This window comes from Mus caroli, unplaced genomic scaffold (genome assembly GCF_978045245.1).
Source record: "Mus caroli unplaced genomic scaffold, Mus_caroli_1 scaffold_2, whole genome shotgun sequence".
Lineage (NCBI taxonomy): Eukaryota > Metazoa > Chordata > Mammalia > Rodentia > Muridae > Mus > Mus caroli.
Window position 1 is genome coordinate 137198268 of NW_028227257.1, and position 23999 is coordinate 137222266.

A 23999-nucleotide genomic window follows, 5' to 3' on the forward strand; every position below is an offset into this window, starting at 1 on the left:
CATAAAGGAAAAGGAAGAAGGGGGAAGGGGAAAAGAGATATTTGTCCTGGGAGGACAAAGGACTGCACATGAATAGAGAGGAGACAGATATGGCCCATAGGCAAATGGCGGTTTATAAAGGGAAATGGGGACATCTGTGTTAGAATGGGTTGGTTTGTTTGGTGGTTCACATCAAGGGGAAGAAGTGGCCAAATAAGGGAATAGACCTTGGTGGATAGCTTCAGAATGTAATTTAACAGTTTAGCAATGTAGAGGGGATGGGGGAAAGGGCAAGGCTTCCAATTCATAGTGCCAGCTACATATCCTCTATGCTAGTTAGCTTTAGCCCTCAACTTGACAAGCCCAGCCTTATTTGAGTTTTATTTGGGATATTACTTCCAGCAGATTGGCCTGTGGACATGTCCGTGGTCATTAACTAGATTGCTAATTGATATGGGAGGCCCAGGCACTGTGAGTCAGCTCATCCCTGTGTAAATGGCCCTGGGATCTCTGTAAGAGAGGTAGCTGAACAGAAGCCTGTGAGCAAGCTAGTAAGGAGAGTGCCTCCGTGGCTTCTGGTTAAAACTCCTGTCCTGCTGGAGTTCCTGCCCTGACTTTCTTTAACAATGGAGATAAAATAAACCACTTCCTCCCTAAGTCATTTTTGGTTATGGCATTTGTCTTGGTTAAGATTTCTATTGCTGTGATAGAAAGAAAGAATGAAAGAGCGAACAAAAGCAAGCAAGCAAAAAAGAAAGAAAGAAAGAGAGAGAGAGAGAGAGAGAGAGAGAGAGAGAGAGAGAGAGAGAGAGAGAGAGAGAAGGAGGGAGGGAGGGAGGGAGGAAGGAAGGAAGGAAGGAAGGAAGGAAGGAAGGAAGGAAGGAAGGAAGGAAGGAAGGAAGGAAAACACTATGACCAAAAGCAACTTGGAAAGAAATGGCTTGTTTCACCTTAGAGCCTGTGATCTATCATCTAAGGAAGTCAGGACAGAAATCTGGAGGCAGAGACTGAAACAAAAGCCATGGAGGAATAATGTTTACTGGTTGTTTCTTCATAGCTTTCTTGGACTGCCTTATAGCACCCAGACCCCCACCTATCAAGAAGTAGCATGGGCCCAAGTGAGCTGGGCCCTCCACACATCAATCATTAGTTTAGAACATATACCACAATCTTGCTCACAGGCCAATCTGGTGACAGCATTTTCTCAGTTGAGGTTCCTTCTTCCCAAATGAGTCTAGCCTGTGTCAAGATGAAGCACAATGTTTTGCCCAGCAACAGAGCACCAGCTAGGCCATCATCAAGAGATGCTACCAGTTATAATTAACTATTTATTTTATTTTTATATTTTTGCATGAAGAATGGCTCCAGGGTACTCCGTTCCTTGAAAATGGAAACCATGTCCTTTTTTTGACCACTGTGAGACTCAAAAACAGTCTCATGTAGGAATCTGTGTTACTGATGAGGTTCCAGGTCCTGAGAGCCACTTCATTAATGAAGGTGAAATAATGCAGTGGAAAGCTTTGCTACGTTAACAAAGATATGTGTGCAACACTCAGAATTGAATTCCTAAGTAAACAAGAGTGCTGTGTTTGTTGTTAGCTACTGCCAGAGTTTCATATCTTATCATTTATCACATCAGAAGTTTCTGTCTGACTGAGTATGTTTTATTCAAGTTTATCAAATCATTATAACTTTTTCTTAAAGCATACACATTTAGAATTCTTTGCCAATAAATGCATACTAGTAGTGGCATCAAAAAAGCAATGACTGGGGGATTGCTCGGTCGATGAAGTGGTTGCTGAACTGATATAAGGACTGTGTTCAGATCACAGTAGACATGTAAAAATCTATGTGCAACAGTGTACAGCTGTAACCCGGCCTTCATTGTAGGGCAAAGACAGAGACACTCTGAAGATTCACTGGCCAGCCACACGAGCTGAAGGAGCAAGTTCCAGGTTTGGGGAGAAATCAAGTATTGAAATATGAAGTGGAAGGGCTGGAGAGATGTGTCAAAGGATAAGCGCATTGGCTATTCTTCCAAACGACCTGGGTTCAATTCCTAGTATCCACACAGCAGCTCTGTAACTCCAGTCTCAGGGGATCTGATGTATCTTCTAGTTTCTGTAAACATGGCATGCACATGAGGTACAGACATACATGCAGTCAAAATACTCATACACATAAAAATAAATCAATAAAAATTTAAACAGTGAGTGAGGGAGATGTCCAGTGTTGACCTCTGGCCTCACTTGAGTACATAGGCTCAAGTACCTCATCCCTTATACATAAGCACTTACATGTCCTTTATACACAGACACACAGACACACAAACACATAGACACACACACCATGGGGGCGGGGGGGGGGGAGAGATTGTAACAGCTTAAAAGGCTGCCCCCCCGAATTAGATAAAACATGATAATATCAAACATATTTCAGATGATTCAGTTACAAATATTAAAATAAAACTATAGCAAAATTAAAGTAATACTTCTAATATTTATACAAGAAGTCCACATACATTATAACGTTGGAAATTCAGTCACAAATTAAAGAGAAAATGTTTCAGTGACCATGGAATGTGACAACTGATCAAGACAGTCATCTGTAGGTTGTAGTCATGTAAAGTGTGACTTCATAATTCACAGGACACCACATTCCCCAGAAACACAGATATTAAAGCATACACCAGGTTTTATGTAAATTTTTTTATAGTTATCATTTCTGTGCAATCAATTTCTGGAGATTTTTTAATGAATAAAATTCAAAAGAAGTGGAAACTCCATCACCTTTCAGTGACATTTACTTGAGTTATGCTAGAAAACATAGCTAGCTTCTTTCTGAAGAGTCGAGTATGGAAGTGAGCAGTCTGATGAACTTATAAACATCATGGAAAGAATTATAGAGAGGAACAGGGGCCACACGGATGCCGTCTGGTTCTCGCTTGTCACACTGGAGGGAGAAAAATAAATAAAAATAAAAATAAAGCAACCATCTTCGCAGTGTCCACACATAGAAATTCTACTTCCATGACAAAATTTCATATAGATCATGACTTCCCTCAAACTTAATACATGAGCACCTATGTTTGTCATTGTTAGCAAAATTTTACATCTCTGCTTACTTAAACTGTCTCCTTAGTAGTGACACTAACAGTTGGTTCTCATATGAGTGTCCAAACTATGTTTCTGAAGTCACTGGCAGTTCTCTTTGAAAGCTGGAAAGTGTTTGAAAGCTTTCCAGAGGGTTAACAGGACTCTGGGTCTCACTGAGATTTAAAGAGCTTCAGAAGTTAATTCTCTAATCCCTGGCCATGGAGATAGGAGTTGTCTCTATGTCCCAGGGAGTGCTGATGGGGTTGAAAGGAGGATCACATAATTTAACTGGCAGTCGTCACCGTGGCCAACTTTTAAGAAATGTCCATTGTAGCTACGAGTGAATATAGTCTGTGTATGCTATCTTTTTAATTCCTATAAAGACTCTTTGTGTGTTATTAAACTGAAAACACAGATGAAACATCTCAAGACAAAGGAGCACGGGTTTCCCCAGAGTACAGAAGTAGGGAGGGGCTCAGCTTGGTTTACAGTGTCCATACTATAACATGAGCCCAGAGGCAAGGTAACCTTTGTAAAGCTGTGAGTACTAATGAGTGGAATGCAGCCCCACCCACATACCTCTTCCCTTAAAACTTTAGCATGTATCAGTTCTCCTCAAGAGGCTAAGAAGCCTACATAAATTTATCAAATACAGACATATGCAAACCACAGTAAACATTCTTTGCCTTATTCTAATTCCTGAGAAATGTCACCACATTGTTTTTGGTTGAACTCATAAAAAAAGGAGAGTAATTAATTTTATGAACCAAAAGAGGGTGGTTTGAATTATTTTTCCAATAAGGCATAAAAAGGGTTATCTTTTAGGTTATAGGTTAACTCTATAAATTATATATATCCATATATATGAAAGCACTTATATACATATATACATATATATTTATGCTTATTTTGACATTTTTCTTAAAAACCAAATTAGTGAAAACTTTGTCTTCACTGACTCTGATGAAATATATCCCTGATTATCTATTAAAAAAAAAAACGTGTAAATAACACAAGACTATTTTTCAAAAGCAAGATTTGCTACTTATTCCCTTTGATCAGAAATGACCGTGGGCTCTTGTAGCCATCCATCAGGGCTAATGTTGAATGCTAAGTTGATGTCTGACTTGTCTTGACTGGTTGACTAGAAGGATATGCAATAATAGGATAAGTTTAGTAACCTAAGACTCATCCCAACCTGGAACCCAAAGAGAAAGCGAGGTGAAATGCAAGACATAAACTTATATACATACAACGACTCCTCTTTTTTCTAGTTCCTTAAAAACGCTTTTCTTGGGAATGGAAAAGGTGAGTGTTAACTGGCAGCCACGCTCCTCTGCTCTGGACGGGGTGATGATATTCACAATCGGCCCCTTGTTTTCGGTGTTATCTTTGCTGTGGTAATGTTTGAGCATGTATTCCAGATAACCTGTCAGCAGAATGGATTTTCTTCTCAGCGCAGTCATAGTCGCTTGCTGAAAGACCTGAGAGTCACAATCAGATTAGCAGTGGCTACTGATTTACAGAGAAGCAAACTTAAACGTGTATCACACATCAGAAAGGACATTCTCATTTTTGGTCAAGTAAAAAACCATCACATTTTAAAAAATACTTCTTCCAGTAAAACATGTTGTCTTTTAAATGCTTCATCATTAAATAGCAAAAGTAGTTTCCATGACAGCAAATATGTGTGACTGCTCTTTAAACAATGTTTGTGAGAAAAGAAAATTTTGCTTTAGGGTACTCAACTGTTGTCTGTATTTTGGTCTACAGAAAGTCCAAAACAAGACAAATTCCTTTGTAAAAGGTGGCTGCTGATATTGTTTATAATGTCCTGCTGAACACTACAGTTTTCCAAACTCAGTAGTTTTGGGGTGTTTGTTTGTTTGTTTGTTTGTTTGTTGAGAGGCAGGGTTTTTCTGTATAGCCCTGATTGTCCTGGAACTCACTCTGTAGACCAGGCTGGGCTCAAACTCAGAGATCCACCTGCCTCAGGCTTCTGAGTCCTGGGATTAAAGGTGCATACCACCGTCACCTGGCTTGTTTTTCTTTTTCTTTGTTCTTTTGGTTTGTTTGTTTGCTTGAAGTTAAATTATAAAGTTGAGTTTCCCAGGGAAGCTAATAATGTTGAGTAAATATTTATTGTGGCTGAGGAATTTAGTCGCCACTGCCTCCACCTCTCTTTTCCTTGCAAAACTCTAGCACTTGTGTAAAATATTGACTGGCCTATCCTGGTGAGTGACAAGGCTCTACAGAAGTTCACGTGGTAAGGATAAGGGCCAGAACAGACATGCTTTTCTGTCTTGTTTAGAAATTGTATCCTCCTTATAAAAACTGGAGCTCATGTTAACGGCATGACATATGTGGCATGCCATTTAATGTCCCTTGCTTTAACATAAGCTAAAATATCAAGAACAACTATGGTGATGTCATTTAGTGTTATCTGGATTTCATCAGGACATGAATCGGGACATGTGAGAAGACATTTTAATCAGACTTGACACAGTAGGCAAAGGTTTGGATTTGCTGAAAGTTCAGACTCTCTCAATCAGTTAAGGTCCACTACAAGCAGGGGCTAGGGTCTGTTTTAGATCTTCAGTGCATGTGGTTGTGAAATGGCTGAAGTTTAGAGCAGTTTGAGGTGAAAAGATGCATCTGCTTTAGGCAGAGGCAGCTGCAGGCAGAGGCAGGTGCCGGTATCTTCGGTGAGGTCTGGGTACCACAACATCAACTTCAGGATGTTGGATTGAAACTACTGGGAGTTTCATTCTCTTGTGCAAAACAAGATGCTGGTGCTGGGAGCCTCTGGGAAGCCAGTTAGGCTTCAGATTAGCATATTCCTTGAAGGGCAGAAACAGATCAGCAAGGCATGGCTTATAAGGTTTGAAAGAAAGACTGAGAGATACATTAGCGCATGTTTCTCCTTGGAGATGATAATAGTCTCAAAATATTGTGTTTAGTAAAGAATTCTATAAAAAAATCCTGCTTCGGCTACAGACCCCAACCACGCACATAGGGTAATGCGTGAGACAGAGTTGCCCCTTTCTGTCGCTTCTCGGACTCTTGCAAGTGCCCAAACTCTCAACAGCCAAGGTCAGAAAACAAAACAGCATTGGACTTTCATGTGATTGGAAAATGTTGGCACATTTTCTGATAGACTATAATATATAAGGATCCTACTTAGTGGTACCTAATACAACACAATTGCTGTGTAGCTATTTGTAAACACAGTATCATCTGGGCATAGTGAAAAAACAAACAAACAAACAAACAAAAAAATCCGAAGTCTGTACGAGGAGGCTGTTTTCCCCTGGGTGTAGACTCTGTGAATGGAGATCCTATGCAGGTGGAGGGCAAAGTGTCCACTCTTAGTAACTCATTTGTATCTGTAGGTGATGAAGATATTGGAGATTGTTAACTAACATTTCTAACGTTAAAAAGAAGAGGCGTTTGCTTTTACCGATTCCTTTTATAAATAAAGTTTAATTGTCTTCAGTGCCAGCCATGTAAAAAAAGGAGCATTTACATCCACTGACGGTTTAAGTCGGGTTCTTCATCTAGTCACACTGTGTGCACATTGAAGAACAGGGCGGACTGAGATTAGAAACACACCTCAAAATTCCAAGGCCTACCCTATGACCCAGTTCCTCCGGCAGAACTCCACCTGTTTTCTAAGACCATTTCACCAGCTGGGTACCAGACCTGCAAATACTGGGGACTGCATTCAAACCACGTGGTCTGAGTTTTTCCCAGTGGCCTCATAGAGCAGAAAAGTCCGTTCCGAAGTCCCAAACTGAACTATTAAGACAGCTAGGGATAAGTCTTAGCACTGGAATGTCTGCCGCAAGTGCCAGGGGATTGCTCATCAGCGTGGAAAAACAAACAAACAAAGAAACAAACAAACAAAACAAGCAAACAAAACAAGCAAACACACAAAGCAAACAAACAAAAGAATGGTTAATAGGAGTCAGATGAGAAATACCACACATGCTGCTCGATTTCCCTCTTGCTTTTATTTAATTTCACTCTTTCAATAATCAGTGGGTGAGGGTGTGTGTGTGTGTGTGTGTGTGTGTGTGTGTGTAATTATCGGAAGTTAAAAACACAATTTTTAAATCTTATAGGTTTTAACAGAATTCCTGTCAGACATCTCTACTTACTTAATTTTGTTGTTACCGTGTGAAATGAACACAAGGCTGGGAAGGTTACATCCTCAAGTTAGGGGAGTTAGAACCAAGGTAGGAAGGTTAGCCCCCTATATCCGAATTTTCCCCCAATTAATTTAAATACTAATACAACAAGAAGCCTATGATTGGGCAGTGGAAAAGGGAGGCAGAGCAAAGGTTTTCAGGGACAGACAGGGAGAGAAGAGGAAAAGGAAGGAAGATGAGAGGAGAAGAAGACTATCCAGGTTCCGCATGACTTTAAATAGCCACAGGTAGCTATGTATATCATAAAAAGATTGAATAGTTGAGATAACTTGTCTAATCTAGGTGGGCAGCTGGTATTATTATCAATTAATTGGCAAGGAAATAATTGCGTGGGCATCTTGAATTGAGAATTTGTTGATATATAAATCTGATTAATTACAAACTTCTAGAGTTTTGATTTACTGGATTAAGGGGATTTGTGACAACTAGCTACAGGGGATAGATGGCTGAAAAGGTACGGGCAGCTCTGAGCCAGGCGAATAGGATCAGGAAAGACCACTGAATGGGGCTAGCCTAGAGGCAGAGAGACTGTGGACAGAGAGTAGCTGGTTATAGTGCGAGTTGGTGCCATTTTTTTTAATATTTCCCTCAACAGACCCTCTCACTAGGAAGGTTATATACTATTTAAACTGGGCAAGCATGTAGTGACTAGTTTTCCATTATTCTGATTTTTTTCTTAAATTATTTTTTCTTTAAATTCCCCTTTTCTCTCCCTTTCATTCTTCCTTCCTTCCTTCCTTCCTTCCTTCCTTCCTTCCTTCCTTCCTTCCTTCCTTCCTTCCTTGTTTCCTTTCTTGTTTCCTTCCTTGTTTCCTTTCTTGTTTCCTTCCTTCCTTCTTTCTTTTTCTCTTCTTTCCTTTCTTCCTAGCCATCCATTCATCCATCCATTCATCAATCCATTTATTCATTCATTCATTCAGAGACAGTGCCTTAGTGGCCTGGAGCTCACAGATATCCACCCATCTCTGCCTCTGCCTTCTGAGTGTCGGTATATAAAATGTGAGCCACCATGACCATCTGGCTTCTCTTAAATTTTCAAACTTGAGTCTCCATGCCTTGTGAAGGAACACACTGCTTTTTGTCCTTGCTGCTGTCTTGACCTTCATCACCATGCAATCAACCAAAAAACTTAGCTTGTGTTTTTAAACAGCTTTTTTTTTAAACTGTTTATAGCATTATAAATATTATATGTTGAGCAGAGGTAGACATTGTGTAATCGTTGCTATATAAAAAATGTGAACCTTAAATAGAAAATACACAAAAATTCCAACTTACCTGTCAGAGGACTGAAGAAACTTCTGAAGTTCTCTACTCTAGACCTCTTCATTACCAAAATGGAACACACACACACACACACACACACACACACACACACACACACACGAGCTGTTCTGCTCATTTGAAGTCATGCTTAATGTATAGTGCGGATGGAGTGTTGGTTCCTTCCAAGGCTCACTCTGTTGCTGATCAGCACAGTGTATTTAAATGGCTCTATGAATGACTGCCAGCCAGCAGGAAAGGCAGTGACAGTTGGAAGCCGATGATAGGAACTACTTTTACTGATATCAGTTAAGCCAACGTAGTTTTTTTTTTTTTATTTTCATATGTTCTTTATTAAACTATGTTCAATTACTATATATATTACCAACTATACACAGAATAATAATATAACCAGAGATATCTTCCAATTATGAGGGTTGAAATTCTTACATTTCAAATTTTTTTTTGTTTTTTTTTTTGATTTTTAATATTTTTATTACATATTTTCCTCAATTACATTTCCAATGCTATCCCAAAAGTCCCCCGTAGCGCCCCCCACTTCCCTACCCACCCATTCCCATTCTTTTGGCCCTGGCATTCCCCTATATTGGGGCATATAAAGTTTGCAAGTCCAATGGGCCTCTCTTTCCATTGATGGCCGACTAGGCCATCTTTCGATACATATGCAGCTAGAGACAAGAGCTCCGGGGTTCTGGTTAGTACATCATGTTGTTCCAACAATAGGGTTGCAGATCCCTTTAGCTCCTTGGGTACTTTCTCTAGCTTCTCCATTGGGAGCCCTGTGATACATCCAATAGCTGACTGTGAACATCCACTCCTGTGTTTGCTAGGCCCCGGCATCGTCTCACAAGAGACAGCTATATTTGGGTCCTTTCAGCAAAATCTTGCTAGTGTATGCAATGGTGTCCGCGTTTAGAAGCTGATTATGGGACGGATCCCTGGATACAGCAGTCTCTAAATGGTCCATCCTTTCATCACAGCTACGAACTTTGTCTCTGTAACTCCTTCCCTGGGTGTTTTGTTCCCAATTCTAAGAAGGTGCACAGTGTCCACGCTTTGGTCTTCATTCTTCTTGAGTTTCATGCGTTTATCAAATTGTATCTTATATCTTGGGTATCCTAAGTTTTGGGCTAATATCCACTTATCAATGAATACATATTGTGTGAGTTCTTTTGTGATTGTGTTACTTCACTCAAGATGATGCCCTCCAGGTCCAACCATTTGGCTAGGAATTTCATAAATTCATTCTTTTTAATAGCTGAGTAGTACTCCATTGTGTAAATGTACCATAATTTCTGTATCCATTCCTCTGTTGAGGAACATCTGGGTTCTTTCCAGCTTCTGGCTATTATAAATAGGGCTGCTATGAACATAGTGGAGCATGTGTCCTTTTTACCGGTTGGGACATCTTCTGGATATATGCCCAGGAGAGGTATTGCTGGATCCTCCGGTAGTACTATGTCCAATTTTCTGAGGAACCGCCAGACTGATTTCCAGAGTGGTTGTACAAGCTTGCAATCCCACCAACAATGGAGGAGTGTTCCTCTTTCTCCACATCCTCGCCAGCATCTGCTGTCACCTGAATTTTTGATCTTAGCCATTCTGACTGGTGTGAGGTGGAATCTCAGGGTTGTTTTGATTTGCATTTCCCTGATGATTAAGGATGTTGAACATTTTTTCAGGTGTTTCTCTGCCATTCGGTATTCCTCAGGTGAGAATTCTTTGTTCAGTTCTGAGCCCCATTTTTTAATGGGGTTATTTGACTTTCTGGAGTCCACCTTCTTGAGTTCTTTATATATATTGGATATTAGTCCCTTATCTGATTTAGGATAGGTGAAGATCCTTTCCCAATCTGTTGGTGGTTTTTTTGTCTTATTGATGGTGTCTTTAGCCTTGCAGAAGCTTTGTAGTTTCATGAGGTCCCACTTGTCAATTCTCGATCTTACAGCACAAGCCATTACTGTTTTATTCAGGAATTTTTCCCCTGTGCCCATATCTTCAAGGCTTTTCCCCACTTTCTCCTCTATAAGTTTCAGTGTCTCTGGTTTTATGTGAAGTTCCTTGATCCACTTAGACTTGACCTTAGTACAAGGAGATAGGAATGGATCGATTCGCATTCTTCTACATGTTAACAACCAGTTGTGCCAGCACCATTTGTTGAAAATGCTGTCTTTCTTCCACTGGATGTTTTTAGCTCCCTTGTCGAAGATCAAGTGACCATAGGTGTGTGGGTTTATTTCTGGTTCTTCAATTCTATTCCATTGGTCTATTTGTCTGTCACTATACCAGTACCATGCAGTTTTTATCACAATTGCTCTGTAGTAGAGCTTTAGGTCCGGCATGGTGATTCCACCAGAGGTTCTTTTATCCTTGAGAAGAGTTTTTGCTATCCTAGGTTTTTTGTTATTCCAGATGAATTTGCAGATTGCACTTTCTAATTCGTTGAAGGCCAACGTAGTTGTAAACACAGCCATGTTAATACAAGTTTAAATGTATTGGGTGGACGCATGCGGGGGTTCACAAGTGAGGTCAGAGGACAGCACCGTGGATTCTGTCTGTTCCTTCCACCTTCATTTCCATGGATTTTCTAGTTTGTGCAGGAAGCACTTCACTTGCTGACCCATCTTCCTGGCTCTGTGCAGTTGATTTTTAAGTATAGAATCCTCCAGTTGTTTTTCAAGTTTATAGGACAGTTTGTTTGTTTGTTTGCTTGCTTGCTTTTAAAAAGTAGATAAGACACACTGGTTAAATCATTTATTTCTTTCATTTATATAATGGCCATATTTATATATATTTTTTAGTAAGTTTGAGTCCTTGCCTTCTCTCTTCTTATTTCTCTGTTCCTTTATCCTTCTGTTCTCCCAGCTTGCCCTCCCCATCCCTTTTCTCCCTGGATTATGTAGCCTTTCTCCCTTTGCTCTCACTCCCTTACATTCCCTTCCCTGGGACATTTTCCTTTCTTTTCTCCACAGTGTGGCTTACGCCCAGGAATAAACAAACACAACATGTAAACAAATGCTTCCCAGTGCATCTTTACATGGCTCAGAAATAACACAGAACTTGGGATAACAGAGGGAAGTATGCATCATTTTGAAATTTCAAATGTTTGCAATTAAAAATGAGGAAGAAAAAATTTCAGAACCACTTTAGCCAATACAAGGCTTGAGTACTGTGTTTAACAACAACAATCAAAGAAGAGGCTATCTTTCGGGGGAGGGGCATTGGATAAGTGGGAAGGGGGACAAGAAGGAGGAAAGTAGCCTAACAATATTTAATTAAAATCTACAAGAGCTAAAAGTAGAAACAAACAAACAAACAAACAAACAAACGATCATTTGGCCAGAACAAAGCCTTGGTAATGAATAGCTACAATGGACTCAAGAAGCTGCCGAAAATTAGTGCCATGTTTCAGGTGTCTGCTAAGGTTCTTTTGGTAAGTTTACATTTAGGTCTTAAAGGGAAAAACACGAGTCAGCCTTCAGAGTCTGAGAGTGGAAATTTGATGTGTGTGCCTCTAATTCAGCATGGTTGTATAAAGAAGAAACTGGCACCCTTCAGGGCAGACAGTTTGCTAAGACGAGAGGGTGTGACCCCATAGACTGGGATCAACCCACTTCAAAGGTGGAGAGAACTGAGTTGGAGGTCATCTAGTCCTGAGGGGGAAAACATGGAAAATTTCTGAATATATGGATAAGGGAAATCAAAAGAAATGGGCTAAATGCTGGTGCACCCTAGCTCCCAAGCGTGAGTCTTGGCTGCTTTCATACTTAGCTTTTCTGTTAAAACCTTGCAAACTGAGATGATAGTTGCTGTTTTAAAATCAAGCACAACATTTTTCCTTATGGATATTACAAATCATTACAAAACTATTAAATATCATTAGATAAAGTACTGCACAGACTTTCCCTCCAAAAAAAAGAAAGAAAAAACTTTAAAAATTATTACCCTGGCTGCAAAATAATCTCATTTTGTCTATTTTTCATCAGAACAAAACAGTCCAAAAAAGGGTGAAAACGGCGCATGCTCCATCTAGTGGTCAAACGGCGGCGATGCGTTCTAAAGTAGGCTGCTATGAGAAAGGCAGTTGACACTATCTAGTGGTGGTGAAGGTGTACAAAAACAGGAACTTCATGATGCCACCCAGTGGCCAGAATGAGGAACTGCTGCGTTTGGGATTTAGATGAGAGATTCTTTCTAATCACCCCATTTCAAACTCAAATCCTGCACAAGATTTCCTAAAATATCACGAATTAGATGATAGAAGACATGAAGGAAACAAATTCAAATCTTATTTGACTAGGAGGTGTAAAACATTTGTTTAAAGAGGTATAATTTTTAAAGTACATTTTAGTCAATGAATTCCATTCATATGTGTATCAATATTAAGGGTATAACTTTGGAAACATATTTTTGTTTTATGTGTATGGGCGTTTTGTCGGCAGGCGTGCTTATGCCTCATATGTGTGCCTGGTGCCCACAGAGGTCAGAAAAGGACATTGGATTCCCTGGGACTGGAGTTTCAGACCTTTGTGAACTGCCGTGTTGGTTCTGGGAATCAAGCCTCAGTCCTCTAGAAGAGCAGCCAGTAGTCTAAAGCCCTAGCAACTTCGTGAGTCCCAAATTCTACCATTTTAATTACTTGATAAGTAATAACAATATGCAGCATATTTACTTAAAGGAATTTAGAATATCACTAAATGATATTAAAGCCCTATTTAAAAGAAAATAGAGTACTCACTGTAGTATTGGTACATGTGTCCAATGCCACAGTCACCCCAGTAAGAAAAATACTACCCTGTTGAGTGAGGCCCTCTTACTCCATGGGCCCTTTACTCTAATTCTCCACAGTTATCCTTCAGCCTTAGTTTCCTGTTAGGTTTTACAGGGAGCTTTGGTCGTTCCTTGGCTTGTAGAACTAGCAGTGACAGGATGCCTTGTAGTCCTAAATACCAGCTACAAGAATGAATTAACTTAGAATGAAACTCTACATGCTTATGTGGTTTATGGAGAGATGAGCATTGACCCAGTCAAGTCCAAGCATGTCTCAATAGAACAGCAGCATACGTGTCTTCCACTCCAGGTCCATCTCACAAATACAGCAAATGCAAGGTCACAGTCACAGACATGGTCAACAGAAAATGCTGCCTGTTTTCCATCACTTCTGTTTCCTAGGGATCTTTCTGATCAGCAGAAACCCTTTAGGACCAGTCACAGCCAGGGGAGGTAAGCAGAACAGGAGGGGTCAAGGCAGAAGCCCAGGTCTCTTACCTCTAAACTGGCGTGCAAGGAGCAGACCAACAAAATGGGAGGGTTTGAAATTCGGAATCCATTGGCCCCAGGGATTAATTGTAGTTCTGAAAAATTAATATGATGTCATTATGTACAACATACTTTTCAAAGGGGCATATAACTGTAAAGAAGTCGATATTGAAAGAGTAAATCTTAAGACCATTCCCCCCCCCCCAGGTGGCGTTCCTAAATTATGTAAAAGAAATCTGAAAGAGGGACAATCCTGACACGTTTCCAATCCAGTGGCCATTTCCAGGACTCGATCTCAACACTGTCAGATGACTTGACATTAGAATCCTTACATAGAAGATACAAATGGTCTGAACCCTATGCTCTGTCTCCCTGGTTCCAAGCCAGTGTTTCCTTTTTACACTGTGCTTTAAGAACCCCCTCATGGCTAGTAAACAAACAAACAAACAAACAAACATAGCTCAGATAATTGAAGTTATTGGCGGGACAGTTAATGTTAGCAGCCTGGGTATATTACAGACTTCTGGAATGACTGGGATTTTCCATCAGGCCTCTTGCTATTTGGCTGTTGTGAATTTAAAGCCAGATAAATAGTTCCTAAGTCATGGATACACACTAAGACACAGAGTTTTTATTTAACTGGCAAATGTTCATGATGCCTCCTGTGTTCTAGATGGCTGGAGTACCAGCACAAGAAGAAAAAGAGCTCAGACATGACCCTAAGGCATGATGGAAGCTTCCTTACTACCATTGATGTACACCCTATAAGGTGTACATCACCTCTTTGGTACACGGTAAATGCCACAGCATTGGAACATTTAGAACAAGGAATGCATGTGAACATTTGCTTAAAGTATTATAGTGTGCCCTAGAGTTCGTAGTTTCGCATTTAACTTACTCTTAAATCAACACTGAAGTCACCATTGCTTCACATTAGATATGAGGAACAGAACCTACAATGTCTGGCATGGTCACAAAGCGGGATTGATGCTTACGCTGCTCTGGCTCTGGCCTCCATCACCAAGTTGCGCCTTGCCTTCACTGATTGTATTTTGGCCATTCTGACTCAGGAATCTGACCAAGCCACATGAGCCACAGGCTAGATTTCATTTCCTTTAATCTCTCTTCAAAGGGATGAAATGCAAAATCATGCTAAATCTATAAACACTTAGCCTTACATACTGAAATGTCATTTCTTATTTTGGAAACCACAGTGACATTTTCAAAGTGCATTCTCTGTGGGGCATGTCTATTGCATGGAATACAAAGGCAGTTGAGAGTCAGAACGATGTGAAAACAGAATCTCATGTGATAAACTTGAATATACTTACTGTTATCCATGTTAAATCTTGTACTGAGTTCATGGCCGAACCATCCCACTAGCCTGAAATTTAAGATAACAATAGGCATTTGGTCTACAATACTACTGAAGATAATTTAGTAATTTAGGAATTCATGGTGAGAATATTAGAATAAATTGTGGTTTAAGTTACCAAGTCCTTAAGTATATAAATATTATACAATAGAATGAAAAGTATCAAAAATAAGAAAAATTAATTTCTCATATTATTTTAGAACAGTTAAATATACTTACAATTAATATTTTCCTATTCAATGATTGCTTTTTATTTTTCAAATGATTTAGATAAACATCAGTTAGGGTTTTGATTTTAAATGCCAAAATGAAGGTTAAAGGTCAGTGGTACCATTTGGTAGTTTACAATATAACCCTAGAGACTTGGTCTAGCAAGACTGGATTGAGTGACTAGAGTGTTTGAATATTTTCTTAAGAAAAAAAATGTATTCCTTTGTTTTGGACTTCATTTTCATTAAATGGTGTTTTAATGAGCAAGACAGAAAATATAGACTATATAGAAAAAATTATGTGTGTCTTTGTTAGAAGCAAAACAGGACAAAACAATTTAGAGTAATAAAGCAATCATCAATCAATCAATCAACCTTGAGAAAAACAGAATGCTTCAGCCAAGAGTTTTCTTTCTATTTTCAGCAATTTTAAAATAATTTTCTTTTTAAATATAAACAAAAGAAGAATATAAAAGGCACTATACTCTAGGTTCACAAACACTTAAAATCCTGTGTTAAAAAGGTAGACCAAGTTACAGAGAAAATGACCAATAGGGAAAGAAGTGATCTTGTTATTTTTATTTATTTATTTTTTATTTTATTAGATATTTTCTTTATTTACATCAAAGAGAAGAATACTAAAATGTTCAAAGAGCCATACTTCCCTGAATAAAGAGGAAATGCAAATATACCTACACCATTCAGCAAAACAAACATCATATCTTAGTCCCACAAACAAAGAAAAATTTCAAGTAACAAAAAGTATTAAACTACATTGAAGGTCCTGAATTGACGACATGGGATAAACTTTATGATGCCTACTTTGGCCAAGAAAGGCAAGATGTGGATTTAGTTGTGAAGTGATGTAGATTTAGTTGTTGAGTGTTGTGGATTTAGTTGTTTAGTGTTGTACATTGCAAGCATTCAACCCTCTCTGGACTATGACATGATGAGTGGAGACCCAACAGCAGGAAAGAGTCTACGTGAAATTCTCAAGAAAAGCAGCACACCTGTGCACATGGAAATCACAAGCCACAGGAGCTGCCACAAAAGGCCATGGAAGGGTAGAGCATGTAATAAATAAATGCAAAGGAAAGTTGTGAACAATATTCAATATGATAAGAAAATATCACAAGAAGATGTAGGAAAGGGACAATTGCAATGATGTACAGGCAAAAAAGCAAAACAACAATGACAGAGAAACAACCCTGCCATTAAGGAATATGACCAGCCCCATGCCCAGAGGAGATGCTGAAACTTCAGCAGCTGCCCAAGAGTTTTACAGAGAGCCCCTGGACTTTTATCAGTCACCATGGGTATTGGGGTGGCTGTTTTGGTGACAGTACTGTTTTGAGTCTTGTTAGTAATCCCAATGAAAACTCTTATGTTTTAGCTCTGGTGCAAATATTGATCTGGTTTATTATGTTTTCCCTCCCTGTGATGACTGGAGGTGTCTGTGTGTCTGTGTGTGTGTGTGTGTGTGTGGGGCTTCTTCTTAAGAAAAGTGTTACATACGACATACATCTTGGAAATGTGATAATGAAAATAAGTGTGTGGAATTAAGTTTGAAAAGAAAACAGGTCACATGAACGACATAAAGTTTTGGAAGGAACATGAGAAAGTCAGGGTGGGCAAAGAGATCAGAACAGAGGAATCAACAGGGCAGACATGCCAGGAAAGAATGAGGTATTATGCGACTTACAGACAATGTGGTAATTATCAATCAGCCCCCCAAAATGAAAAAATTTATCATCACCCTGAGATTATAAGAAAAAAAAGAAATAAAAGATAATTTGAGAATTTTAAAAGGTTGGATTATTTCAACAGTATTTTACTGAATAAAGATTGATTTGAATCTTTATATTGAAAACATGCAATGGTATCTGAGAGTCACAGAGGCACACTGACTAATTAGAAGGTTAGGTTATAAGGAGTTCAGAAAGGAAAGGAAGTCAGAGCAAAGGGTGATGGGTGGTTAGGCAGAAAAAGGAAGAGATGTACTAAACCATCATTATTTAATGAAAAGAAATAATAGAACTTAAAAAATAATTTTTAAATAAAATTATAAGATCAGAACATTCTAATTTAAAATCTTGAACAGGAAAAGTGTTTGAAATGCTCCTTTAAAGAACTTACTACAGAAGACACAACATTAAACAACACTGAATAAATTCTAGGCACATCTATCAAAGCAATATTGTGTCTAGGGAGCATCTTGAAAAAGAACAGGATTTGATTATGTCACAAAGCAAGCAGAGTCACTGAAAATGAATGATTCAGAAATAAACAGAAATAAAAGGAGAAAAAATATTGATAGAAGTTTAAAAAGATGCAACCTTTATGTCTAACAAGATAGAATTTATTAAATAATAAAATGGTATTTCTTAATATTAGTGGTGACTTGCAGGCAAAACAGTTTAAAGTTTCTGGACATTGCTGCATACCTTTCTCTGAGTTCAAGGCCAGCATGTTTTACATAGTGTGTTCCAGAACAGCCAGCACTACATAAAGAGATCCTGGCTCAAAAGGCCAAAAATATTTTTTTTTCTAGACAGATGCAGGATTATTGACAATGAAGACACAGCAGAAGCTGCATGGGAAGACAGGATTCCTGTGACAGGTACGTGTTACTAACTTTTCTAGGTCTATAAAAAAAACAATTGTGCAAAAATAAAAAATTACAGAAGTCAATCTCACCAACACAATATAATGATGGATTCTGAGATAATTATCATAGATTTCAAAAATCTGTGAAGATATTCATTATCACAAAACTGGGATAGTGTCAAGATGTATGTATTCTATGATCTAATAAAACCAGCAATTAATAGAAAAGCCAGAATGGAAAAGGTTGTTGCTACCAAGCTAAGGAGAAGAAAAGTTATAGCAATTACATTCAGAAGAAAGAGGGAAATACATTGAATTGAGAGTTTCCTGGGCACACTGCTTAAATACCACTCAGAAAATAAAACAGCAATTACAGCCAGTAAGAGAAACACTGACATGGACACTTTGGAAATAACACAGAACACACCTGTATACACAAGTCAAAGTCAGCAGTGCTCAGCAGATTCTGCTTCCTTAGGAAAGTGTAAGACAACGCAGTAGAGAACATAAACTGTCATGTGGAGAGTTAACCACAAAGGAGGAAAACTTAGTTTATCATAATGCAGAGATGACTTAACAGTATTTTAAAACCTAAATAAAACGAACACTTTTCTAATAGAATGTGATTCATTCAACTCAGTTTCAGAAAGGAAAAAGTATAAACCAAAGGAACTTATTGAACTAGAAACATTATAAAAAACTTACAGCCATAATAGAAAATCCATCGCACTACTGTTTTGGGGACAGATAAATCTCAACATCATTTATTCCCATACATCAAAAATTATTCCATCAAATTATTTAAAAAATACTATTTGTTAAGCAATATAATATCAATATAAAACTAAGTTAGAATGTCAGATATAAAATCAGACCAGTCATGAGTGTGCTAATATACAATCATAAAAAAAACCTGTAAACCAAATAGGAAAGATATACCTTGCAAATTAAGCATTCTGTAAGCAGTTAAGACTAATTTTTTTTGGCCTATATTTGTTTGACCCCTATATTTGTCTGCACCAGATATGCTTAACCACATGTGGGTGGGAGGTATATGGGCAGAAAATAAGTGAGGATGAATGCCTGCCCTTGATTGGATGTAGGCAGGATGTTTACAGACAGGAAGTATGTCAGGGTGTATGCTTGCTCCGATTGGACCTATAGTGAATGCAGTGAATTGTGAATTTTGCCTCTATAAGCCTCTGAAAAACATGACTTGGGGCCATTTTCTGGAAACTCAGAGATGGACCTGCCAGAGAGTCCATCAACCTGGCCAGTATTCAAAGCTTGCTTTAAATTTGGCTTTTACCTGTAGTAGTGCTCTTATTCTCTATCAATGGGATTAAGATTTTCTGGAGGCCTCAGTGAGATTCAGACCATCTGTCCAAATCCTTCAGCTGGACGTTCACTCCAGAACTCCAGGGCTGAGGGGGCACTTCAAGAGGCATGTGCCTTGAGATAGTCCAAGACACCTAGCCTGCCTTTAGTTTACAGACTATCAGAGTGAACGTCCATGTTGTGAAAAGCAGCAAACACCTAGAAGACCTCCTGGTGAGTTATAGATTGATTTGGTCCTGTGGGATCCCTATCTAGGCTGTGGAGGGGGTTCCACGGGGCCCAATATTCTCCTGACAAGGGCAAATAGCAAGAAGTTGCCTGCTCATCTAGTTCTGGTTGACTGGAAAGTTTTGTCTCTCAGTTTCTCACCAAAGTGCGTCTTCCTGTTTTGTTGGAAAGTTTTGTCTGTGTTTTCTGATGTGTGTGTAAGTTTTATTGCAAACATGCAGCCATGAAAGAAATAGGTTGTATAATTTGTTGTCTATGCTGCCATGAACTACTAGCTACCAACCACCACTGCCTTAGCTGCTTTTATGGCTGAGGTTCAGAATTTATCACTGAGCTGTTTGGTCTCTAGATGTGGGTTAGCAGGAGTTCAGATGTCTTTTGGGTATGGATAACACTAAAGGTTTTTTTATGTTGTTTGGCTTTATTAGAAAACTGGCTCTAGAGTTGGATTATGGCTTTCCCTTCTCTAGACTCCAATGTATGTAACAGTTTCCTCTGTCTCCTGACTCAGTCAAGCCACTTGACGCTGTGACAGGGAGAAAAATAGCAAAGCAGAACAGCCAAAATATTGGACTTAGTTTATGTGAACATTCAATACCTCAAGATTTATATACTTATTGTATTGGATATGGTTGAAAATCTGTAAAGTCCATGAAAAAGTTAAGTTAAAACTCGTAACACTGGGTGTTAATCACTAAAAATGTGTACATAAGTAATCTTTATGTAAGATTACTTATGTAAGTAAGAGGAATCATGTATCCTGGGATATAAACAACACATGCTAACTTCTGTCCCCCATCAGTATGGAGGCAACCACATGGGTGGTCTTTATCATTGCTAAGGTTGGAGAGGGCAGATATTTATGACATTCCTGCCATCTTGATTGAAGATGACTACTTGTTGTGGGCATACCAAAGAGGCAACAAGTCTCTAAGATATTTTGGATTAGGATGAATTTTTATATGGTAATTTCTGTCCTGACCTGAAAACAAGGTTTATGAAAAATAGGATTCAGAAACAATAATTGTTTAATAAGGTATTAAAGTTTCATCTCCATGCATTCATATGCAAGGGTGTGCCTTGCACTGGCAGCCAAACTTTGTAACAGTCACCCAGGTGATATTGGATGCAAAGATGTGCAGGGGTAACAGCCGAGGCTTGCAAATGGGTGGCACGACTGGAGTTCCTAAAGGGAGCCCAATCGCAATGGAGGGCCATAGCAGCATTGGAAGACTGGTGCAATGTGAAAGTCACCCAAAGCACCAGTCACAGTGAACTGGAGGAGGCTACGCCCTACAAGGCAGGCAATACATGTGCTGCCAAAGGTGCAACCAAGTAGGTGATCCAAGCCCCTCGGGAAAGCCAAAAGGATTGACTCCCAGATACTGAACTTTGAATTGATTACATTGTTAGAGCCTTGTTTTGCCTTCTGCAGATTGTGGTTGTATCCTGTATCTTCCCTCTTGAAGTAAAAATGGTACTTTATTTTTGATATTGCAGGAACACACAATTGATAGATTTTAAATGTTTTAATGAGGAAATTTTTGAGTTTTATAGAAAACAGCAACAGCTTTTAAAATACTTAAATTTATAAGGCTATGGGACAGTGAGGTTTATAGAATGTTTTATTAATATATGATCTTACAAGTAAATAAATAAAAAGGTTAAAAATTAGGGCCAAAGCTATGAGCATGAGTGACTACAGCAGAAACTCGAATGTTCCTATCTTGTGATATAGCAAGACAATGACCCAAGCAGTCTTGCAAAGGGCTCGAAGCAGCTTCTCAACCTATGGCTCACAATTCTTTGGGGGTCAAAAAGACCTTTTTAAATGGGTAGCCTAGGCCCACCAGCATGTCGGGTGCTTGCATTGTGATTCGTAATAGTGGCAAAATCACAGTTGTGAAATAGGCATGAGGGTGGTTTTATGGTTGGGTGTCACCACAACATGAGTAACTGATTTGAAGGGTTGAAGCCTTAGGAAGAATGAGAAGTCCTGGGTTACAGAATGTCTCTCCTTACCTAACGTCTATTCACGGTTAAGTATGTATATATAGCCTCCTTGTCATTACTAACTTTGTTACACTTAAGCTATTTTGATAAAGTGAGTCATATAAGAAACTGTTATATTCTGTAAATGATAACTATAAAAGTATCAGGAAAAATTCGCAGTCTCTTTGTAGGCTGTATTTAGAGTTAAAGTTTTATATTGATACTAAAAGAGCATCAGTTCAGAAACTATTATTTTCAAAGCTCAAATTTACAGAGATGAAGCTATAAATTCCTAGTCTTATAAAAACTATTAATGCCAACTGTTAAAGATAATTAAGACATACAAGTTAATGGTCAGCCATCTTATAAACGATCAAATAGTTTAACATGTTAGAACTATACTTTTAGATGTGCTAAGTGCTAATGTAATTAATTACAGGGAAAAAAGGTTTTATTTAGCCTCTACATGTGTTTTTAATATTAAACTTAAAACCAAGACACTAAAAACAAGAAAAGTTTGTTTAGCTCAGATACACTTGATAGATAATTACCCTCAAACTTTGTCAGAGATCTGATGAATGTGGCATTTACAATGTCTAACGGAAAAGCATCGATTGCACCTCTTTGCCTAGATAAAGGTAGGTCAGTCCCCCTCCCCCCCTGCTCCATTCCTCCCTAACAGTAAAGCTCTCATCTTCAGGATATTGCAGCCAAAGACTGATGCTGTCCAGGTGCCTCTTCCCCCAATGCCGTGGATACCACAGGAGCTTGGGATGGACCTTCTAGGCAATGGACTAGGCTCTCTCACTTTGACTGATACATGGGTCACTTGAATTATACTTCCACTATAATTTATCCTTCTCAGATTTCTGGTATTGATGGCTTTGTCAGCTCAGCAGCAGCAAACAGGTTCTTTCCCAAGGCTGAAGACACCTTGTCATACATATTTCATGTGTAAAAATTAGGCCTTGCTTTTTCTAGAGCTTCTATGTCTTCTGCTGAAAAAATGTAGACAAGTTTGCCTGCCTAACAGGCTTCATATTAAAAAAATAACAGGTTTCAGACATAAGTTTACACTAACAGAACACGATTTATGATTGTTCTCAGAAAAAAACACTATTTGTGTCTCTGTTAAATGATTAGATTGAAAGAAAAGGGGTTGAATTCTATGCAAGTTTTGAGGATCTAAGATAATGTCCTAGGATATTAAAGTCTCTAAGTTCTGTTGGTCTAGCAAGTGTTCTCTAAGGTATATAAAGGACTGAAAATATGACAGCTTAAGAAAAGTTCCGAGAGTCGCAGAAAACAATTTAAGCTGTATAAATGTTATAAAGTTATAATGAGGTGGTTTAAGTCATATGACAATGAGAAATGTTTCATAATTCTTCCCCATTCTATGCTATTGTTACACTAAGATTTCAGAAGTTTAGAGTTTGAACATTGATCAGTAGAGCTCTAATAGGCTGGCTGAGCACTAATAGCTATTATCAGTCACAAGCTCAAGATATTAAATTGCTTGCTTTGATTTCTTTTTTTTTTTTTTGACATCATTTATCTCTTTTTATTTTTTTATTTTTTTTTAAATAAAATACACATTTATATTTGTACAAATTAATCCCTCGGTTGAATTCCAAAATGTATGAGAAAGTCTGTAATGCTATACAGTTATACACAAAAGCTCTGCATTGTGTCTTTCTTTCTTGTTTTCTTTTCTTTCTTCCTCTCTTTTACTTTCTTTCTTTTCTTTTCATTGCTTTTTTTCTTTTCTTTCTTTTCTTTTTTTTTTATTACATATTTTCCTCAATTACATTTCCAATGCTATCCCAAAAGTCCCCCATACCGTCCCCCACTTCCCTACCCTCCCATTCCCATTCTTTTGGCCCTGGCATTCCCCTATATTGGGGCATATAAAGTTTGCAAGTCCAATGGGCCTCTCTTTCCAGTGATGGCCGACTAGGCCATCTTTCAATACATATGCAGCTAGAGACAAGAGCTCCGGGGTACTGGTTAGTTCATCATGTTGTTCCAACTATAGGGTTGCAGATCCCTTTAGCTCCTTGGGTACTTTCTCTAGCTTCTCCATTGGGAGCCCTGTGATACATCCAATAGCTGACTGTGAGCATCCACTCCTGTGTTTGCTAGGCCCCTGCATAGTCTCACAAGAGAGAGCTATCTTTGGGTCCTTTCAGCAAAATCTTGCTAGTGTATGCAATGGTGTCAGCGTTTAGAAGCTGATTATGGGATGGATCCCTGGATATGGCAGTCTCTAGATGGTCCATCCTTTCATCACAGCTCCGAACTTTGTATCTGTAACTCCTTCCCTGGGTGTTTTGTTCCCAATTCTAAGAAGGGGCACAGTGTCCACATTTTGGTCTTCATTCTTCTTGAGTTTCATGCGTTTATCAAATTGTATCTTATATCTTGG

At 38.7% G+C, this 23999-nt stretch overlaps 1 protein-coding gene across 3 annotated transcripts in view; it reads right to left on the minus strand.

Moving 5' to 3' along the window:
* Positions 1-1293: 1293 nt before the first annotated feature.
* The window catches only part of Kynu (kynureninase), a 144589-nt gene continuing 121883 nt past the window's right edge, over positions 1294-23999 (minus strand). For 2 of the 3 annotated variants that reach the window (XM_085834945.1, XM_085834943.1), the window contains 4 exons: positions 15157-15209; positions 13835-13920; positions 4328-4558; positions 1294-2931 (listed from right to left, as the gene is read on the minus strand). In XM_085834945.1, the coding sequence (XP_085691071.1) occupies positions 2809-2931; positions 4328-4558; positions 13835-13920; positions 15157-15209 (493 nt within the window). In that variant the 3' untranslated portion in view covers positions 1294-2808. The remainder of the gene's footprint in view (positions 2932-4327; positions 4559-13834; positions 13921-15156; positions 15210-23999) is intronic. The other variant, XM_085834944.1, reaches the window with a different exon arrangement.